This window comes from Cebus imitator, unplaced genomic scaffold (genome assembly GCF_001604975.1).
Source record: "Cebus imitator isolate Cc_AM_T3 unplaced genomic scaffold, Cebus_imitator-1.0 Scaffold339, whole genome shotgun sequence".
Taxonomy (NCBI): Eukaryota; Metazoa; Chordata; class Mammalia; order Primates; family Cebidae; genus Cebus; species Cebus imitator.
In genome coordinates, this window is record NW_016107654.1 from 1,737,254 (window position 1) to 1,744,107 (window position 6,854).

Consider the following 6,854-nt stretch of genomic DNA (forward strand, 5'->3'; position numbering starts at 1 on the left):
AAAAAAAAAAAAAAAAGATTCTGATCTGATCCTGGACCGTGTTTGTGTGGCTTGAGATTAAGAGCTCCAAGTCTTTTGCAGGGTGGTGGGGGGGGTGGCATGATGTGTGTCTAATAAGATCACGGAGCAAAAGTCGAGATTCACTTGGCACTCACCGCTAGATTTTAGATGAATGGAATTTCACTCAGAAAGGGAGTTTAAAGTAATGCAAATGTTGGCCAATCTCTGGAAAATGAGAGAACTGTGAAACACGGCCAGGCACAGTGGTACGTCCATAATCCCAACACTTCGGAAAGCTGAGGCAGGAGGGTTGCTTGAAGCTAGGAGTTGAGAGACGCCTGGGCAACCCAGTGAGACCTCATCTCTAAAATACTAACCCACATGTTGGCGTGCACCTGTAGTGCCAGCTACTCAGGAGGCGGAGGCGGGAGGAGCAGCTGAGCCCCGGTGGTCAAGCTGTGGTTGCATCACTGCACTCCAGCCTGGGCGTCAGAGCCAGACCGCATCTCAAAAAAAAAAAAAAAAAAAAAAGTCCAACAGTAGTGGGTGTTCATTAACAATACTAGTGTCAACTTTGGTATACAATCCCCCACTGCTAAATTTGGCAAAAAGAAAAAAAAAAGTGGCCCAGTGTGGTGGCTCATGCCTGTCATCCCAGCACTTTGGAAGGCTGAGGCAGGCGGATCACCTGAGGTCAGGAATTTGAGACCAGCCTGACCAGAATGGTGAAACCCCGTCTCTACTAAAAATACAAAAAATTAGCCAGGGGTGGTGGTGGGCGCCTATAATCCCAGATGCTTGGGAGGCTGAGGCAGGAGAATCCCTTGAGCCCGCAGGGCGGACACTACAGTGAGCCGATGTCGCGCCATTGCACTCCAGCCTGGGCAACAAGAGCAAAACTCTGTCTCAAAAAAATCTCGGAGCCAGGTGTGGTGGCTCACACCTGTAATCTCAGCCCTCTGGAGGCCAAGGCAGGCGGACCACCAAAGGTTGGGAGTTCAAGACCAATCTGGCCAACATGGTGAAATCCTGTATCTACTAAAAATACAAAACTTAGCCAGGTATGGTGGCATGTACCTGTAATCCCAGCTACTCAGGAGGCTGAGGCAGGAGAATTGCTTGAACCTGGGGAGGCTGAGGCTGCAGTGAGCCGAGATTGTGCCACCGCACTCCAGCCTGGGCAACAGAGCAAGACTCCATCTCACACACAGAAAAGACAATTCAGTTCATTCTCTCAAGCATGCTCTGCCTGTGTCCTTCATTCACCAAGTTTTCCTCACCCTGCTCCTTGCCAGACGGTCTGGCCACCAGCAGGGATATTAGAATGAACCAAATGACCTGCCTGGGGGAGGTGTCTGTCCTAAAAAGGCAGCCGACTACGAACAAATTCAAGTGCACCTTAGTTCCAAAGAAAAAGCAAACTGGGGGCTTGGCGCGGTGGCTCACACCTGTAATCCAAGCACTTTGGAGGGCTAGGCGGGCGGATCACCTGAGGTCGGAAGTTCAAGACCAGCCTGACCAACACGGTGAGACCCGTCTTTAAAAAAAATAATACTAAAAAAGAAAAAAGAAAAAAGCAAACTGGGAGGAGTGTTGCAGGAAGGCATGCGGGCTGTGGTTACAGAGGCTGGGGCGGCGGTGAGGGAGAACCAGCTGCGAGTGGCAGGGAACGCAGAGCCCGTGCCGGCCTCGGCTTCCAAAACACCAGAGCTGGAGGGCTAGCTGGTGGCAGCTTCTGGAATGTCCTTGGGCTACGGAGTCTCTGTTGTAGCAGGCCCGGCTTCACTGCAGTCTTCAGCAGCTCACCCCCAGGCCTGACGCCCGCGGCACGGGAGCTGTTCCTTGCACCGTGGACATGGGGGCGGTGTGCTGCCAGGAGCTCTTCTGCCCCAGGTGTGGTGACAGCAGGATGTTTCTAACATCCACTGTCAAGACACCACCGTCCTCTGGCTCCGGCCGGCCCTCCAATCCCGTCAGGTGGGCGGCAAGCTGACGCTTCCCACGTGGGCAAAGGCCAGCAGTCCCCGTTGCTGGAGTGTTGTAAAGGCACCAGTTCTAACAGAAACTACACTAGCCAGAGTACAGTGAGAGGCTGGGAAACGAGCGGAACGCTTCCAAGTTTTACTTCCTGAAAATACCCACTCCCTCTCCCTCTGTCCTGCAGAGAGGCCAGGTTTCTCGGCTACTTACTCAAAAGCAGGAGCAGAGACTGTTCTGACAAACGACGCCACACAGCTCTGTGCGGTCCACGACTCGTGTGTGCAGGAAGCCACCCTGGACCGTGGCAGCGAGGGAGCCGGCCAAGGCAGCCCACGCAGGTTCCCAGGCCCCATCTCCCCACCACCTCTTGGAGCCTCTGGGGTTTCTACGGACATCTGAGAACCACGTTACAAGTTTTAACTTGCACAAGTTTTACACCACACGAAAAGTTACCCTGTAGCAGCTCCTCCCTAAGCCCTGCAGCCTTCCAGGGCTCCAGAAACACCGTCTGTGGCCACTCCTTGGCTCGGAGGCACTCCTACCCAGAAAGCACCTGCAGGCTTTGCTGCGCTTACCGCCACCCCGTCACTCCACCTGCGCACGCTGCACCACCTCTGAAATCAGCACATTGCGCGAGGAAAGAGCAGGCTGTGTGACTACTGGGTAAACGCGGACGATTCTCAGGGAGGAAGGTCTACACCTGGAAAAGCTGCCCATTCAGACGGCCTTTGAGACCACTCCTCCCCGGCGAGAAGGAAAACACGGTGCTAAGAAAGATGCCAGTTCTTTATTACCAGCGCAGCGGGCGTGCACGCGCAGACGGGCTCCTCGGGGCAGGCTGCGCCCTTGCCTCGTCCCGTCTGTCAGTGAGTCCTGGTACCCTGCGCAGAAACCCGGCGGCCTCTGGGAGGCTCGGATAGGCTGGCTTTGGCTGTTTCCCGGCTCAGGGCCGGCTCCTCTCAAGGAACCTGCGGGGCCGCACGTGCCAAGAGCCCCTGAGGAGGGGGACCCGGCCGACCCGGCCTCCTGATGGCAGCTGCGCCCCAGCGCTCAGCACTTCACCAGCTTCCCGGCTTGCAGTGGTCAGGAAGCGCACTGACCCCACTGACTGGCACGCTCAGTTCTGAAGGAACGCCAACTGTGTGGGTGCGCTGGCGACAGTGCGCTGGTTCTACAACCAAACAGCTGCTTACACTAAATTTGTGTCCAAACTAACACGCGTGGGAAAGGGCGCTGGCGGCAGCTCCTGGGTCCGTCCGGCCAGGCAGCGGCTCTACCGGAAGAGCCGGTACGTCCTGGGCAGGCGCCCATCCTTGCTGGACAGGGCGGTCTGGATGTGCTCATAAGTGGGCAGGTTGGTCAGGTCGCCCAGGGCGGCCACTGCCGGCTTCCCTCGGAGCATCTTAGAAGCAACTCTCTTCACATCTTCCGGCTTCACATTGCCTAGTGCAGAGGCAAGCATGTGTCAGACAAACGTGTCACGGCCTCCACGCCAAGGCGACGTCACAAAATGCATGGGGGGAGCTGGTATACGCCACTCACTCACCCTGCACTGCTTCTGGGGGCTCCTGGGCCCAAAGGCAGCCACTGGCCGTGGCCAAGGGTGTGTCCAAAGTGACAGAAGTGAGTTCTCACTAAATGAGGACGTGGCAATGATTTAAAACAATTTGTGGCCGGGTGTGGTGGCTCACACCTGTAATCCCAGCACTTTGGGAGGCCGAGGCGGGTGGATCACGAGGTTAGGAGTTCAAGACCATCCTGGCCAACACAGTGAAACTCTGTCTCTACTAAAAATACAAAAAATTAGCCAGGCATGGTGGTGGGTGCCTGTAATCCCAGCTACTCGGGAGGTCGGGGCAGGAGAATCTCTTGAACCCAGGAGGCAGAGGCTGCAGTAAACCAAGACTGCACCATTGCACTCCAGCCCGGGTGACATGCAAGACTGTCAACAACAACCACAACTATGAGAGAAACGATTTTTTTTTTTTTTTTTTTTTTTTTTTTTTTTTTTTTTTTTTTTTTTTTTTTTTTTTTTTTTTTTTTTTTTTTTTTTTTTTTTTTTTTTTTTTTTTTTTTTTTTTGAGATGGAGTTTCACTCATGTTACCCAGGCTGGAGTGCAATGGCGCGATCTCGGCTCACCGCAACCTCCGCCTCCTGGGTTCAGGCAATTCTCCTGCCTCAGCCTCCTGAGTAGCTGGGATTACAGGCACGCACCACCATGCCCAGCTAATTTTTTGTATTTTTAATAGAGACGGGGTTTCACCATGTTGACCAGGATGGTCTCGATCTCTTGACCTCGTGATCCACCCGCCTCGGCCTCCCAAAGTGCTGGGATTACAGGCTTGAGCCACCGCACCCGGCCTGAGAGAAACGATTTTTAAATGCAGGACGCACCCACCCAAGAGGAGTTATATTCAGAGAAGAACGAGCTCCTTGTCTCATGAGTTAACTTTACAATGGGTCTGCAGAAAAAACCCCAAGCCCTGAACGGTGCATGGAAAGAAGGTGGAGTCAGACAGAGGGGGATGGATGGCCGCACCCAGGAACCCCAGGACAGGAGTGATGGGACCAGGTGGGTCTGTTTTCTGTGCACTCTCTGAAGGGTCTCAGTAGGGGTTCCTGAGTAGGAAGGACAAGGACCTATGGGGTGGGGGGGCAAGGGCCTGTCCCCCGCAGGACTCCACCCTGGCCAGGAGATGCCCACGGGTGACACCATATGCCCGAGCCACCCCAACTTAAGCAGCCTGTGCCAGGGTTTGAGCCTGGGGTCCAGGAGAGTCCCATGCACACACGACTGGAAGTCACTCCTAAGAAACCTGGGGCCGAGACTCCTGCTGCAGCCACCGCAGCACAGCGCCATTCCGAGCCTCGGCTGCTCCTCACACAACATGGCAGTGCTCTACTGAGTCCCCTCACCCACTAACTTCAGTCCTCTTTAGCAACTCAGGGCAGTACTGACAGCCCCTCCAGGGGCACAAACAGCGGGCTCACCTGCCAAGGCGCCCACAGGTACACAGCGGGGCCGAGACGTGAGATCAGGTCTGCAACCCCACAGCCTGCCCTTGGCCGCCCCTGGTCACCCCGGGTGAGGACAAACGGCAAAGGCCCCGGCTTCCCGGTGTGGTAGACACAGCATGGGCCCACCACTGCCTGCGGGAGCGCGAGATGGCCGCCTCTGAGCCTGGCCGAGCCTGCAGCAGCCCCACACTGCCCTCGGTACTCACGGATGAGCGTGCACAGCTCGTGCGGCAGCTTTCTGGAACGAGTGGCCAGCACCTGCCTCCCCACGTCCTCGAAGATCACGGGCCTGGACTCCAGGTTCATCATAAGCATGGACGTCAGCTGCGTCTTGGCTCGCTCCAGCTCCACCTGGGGCCAGGGTCAGGTGAGGGGGGCGCACACCCACCGCATGCTGCCTTCCCTCCCCACTTGAGCGATGGCAAAAGGCCATCTCTGTGCCCAAAGCTGAAAAGAAGAAAGGGCAGGGCCTCCCTCCGGGTACCGGGTCCCAGGCCCAAGTCACAAGCAACCCTGCCGGTGTCCCCTTCGGGTTTTCTAGGGAAGGGCTGTGCTGCATGTTACCAGGCTTCTACCGCAATCAAAGTAAGGGAGAAATGTGCCTCTCTCGAGTTCCTTCTCACTGTGTGGCACGCAGCAGGAGAGGGCAAAGCAGTAAACTCCCAGACCCCAAAGTGGCCACACAGCAACATCGGGGGAGAACAAATGAAACACGGTTTCTGGGGCTTCCCCAGACGCCCCGGTGCAGGGCCCAGGCAGCTGAGTTTGGCAACGACCCTGAGAGGTTCTCGGGGAGAGCAGGAGTCGCAGGCGGCGGTCTCAGGGCCCAGGCAGGGGTGCTGAGAATGACATGCTGGCAGACCCAGGAGCCAGCACACTGAAACAAGCACCAAAACTGACAGGCCTCGGAGGTTCTACGTTATTAATAGACAGGGGATCTCACTATGTTGCCCGGGCCAGTCTTGAACCCCTAGGCTTGAGGGATCCCCCCACCTTGGTCTGCCAAAGTGCTGGGATTACAGGCATAAGCCACTGCATGTGGCCTCTCTACCGTTTTTTTAAGTAATTTTTTTTTCTAAGTAAAATAATTTTAATTTAGACAGGTCTTTTTCAACTTTAGGCAAATACCTAAATATATTTCAAGTGGACTTCACGGTAGTGGAGAGAACGGTTTCTAGCAGTGCACTAGTGGAACTGAAGAGTAGTTTCAAACACAACTTTATTTCTTGAATAACGCCTCTTTTCCTGAGAGGCCGAGGTGGGTGGATCACCTGAAGTCAGGAGTTCGAGACCAGCCTGGCCAACATGGTGAAACCCCGTCTCTACTAAAAATACAAAAATTAGTCACGTGTGGTGGCAGGTGCCTGTAATCCCAGCTACTCGGGAGGCTGAGGTAGGAGAATCACCTGAACCCAGGAGGCGGAAGCTGTAGGAAGCTGAGATGGCACCACTGCACTCCAGCCTAGGCAACAGAGCAAATCTCCATCTCGGGGGGGGGGGGAATAAATTAGCTAGGGGTGGTGACACACACCTGTAATCCCAGCTACTCAGGAGGCTGAGGTAGGAGAATTACCCAAACCTGGAAGGCGGAGGTTGCAGTGAGCTGAGATCGCGCCACTGCACTCCAGCCTGGAAGGCAAAGTAAGACTGTCTCCAAAAAAAAAAAAACTTACTTATCTGTACCAGCTCTGGTCCAGGAAGTAACAAGTTTTCTAAACATATAAAACATCAAAAACTAAGCTTAAACAATTAGTAAACAGGCAGGCGCGGTGGCTCACGCCTGTAATCCCAGCACCTTGGGAGGTCGAGGCTGGCAGATCACCTGAGGTCAGGAGCTCCAGACCAGCCTGGCCAA

The 6,854-nt window shown here is 55.0% G+C and overlaps 1 protein-coding gene across 2 annotated transcripts in view; it reads right to left on the minus strand.

Annotated features, from left to right (window-relative positions):
• Window positions 1-3,132: 3,132 nt before the first annotated feature.
• PMPCA (peptidase, mitochondrial processing subunit alpha) overlaps window positions 3,133-6,854 on the minus strand; it is a 13,107-nt gene continuing 9,385 nt past the window's right edge. For both annotated transcript variants that reach the window (XM_017505633.2, XM_017505636.2), the window contains 2 exons: window positions 5,206-5,350; window positions 3,133-3,423 (listed from right to left, as the gene is read on the minus strand). In XM_017505633.2, coding sequence (XP_017361122.1) covers window positions 3,254-3,423; window positions 5,206-5,350 — 315 coding nt within the window. In that variant the 3' untranslated portion in view covers window positions 3,133-3,253. The remainder of the gene's footprint in view (window positions 3,424-5,205; window positions 5,351-6,854) is intronic.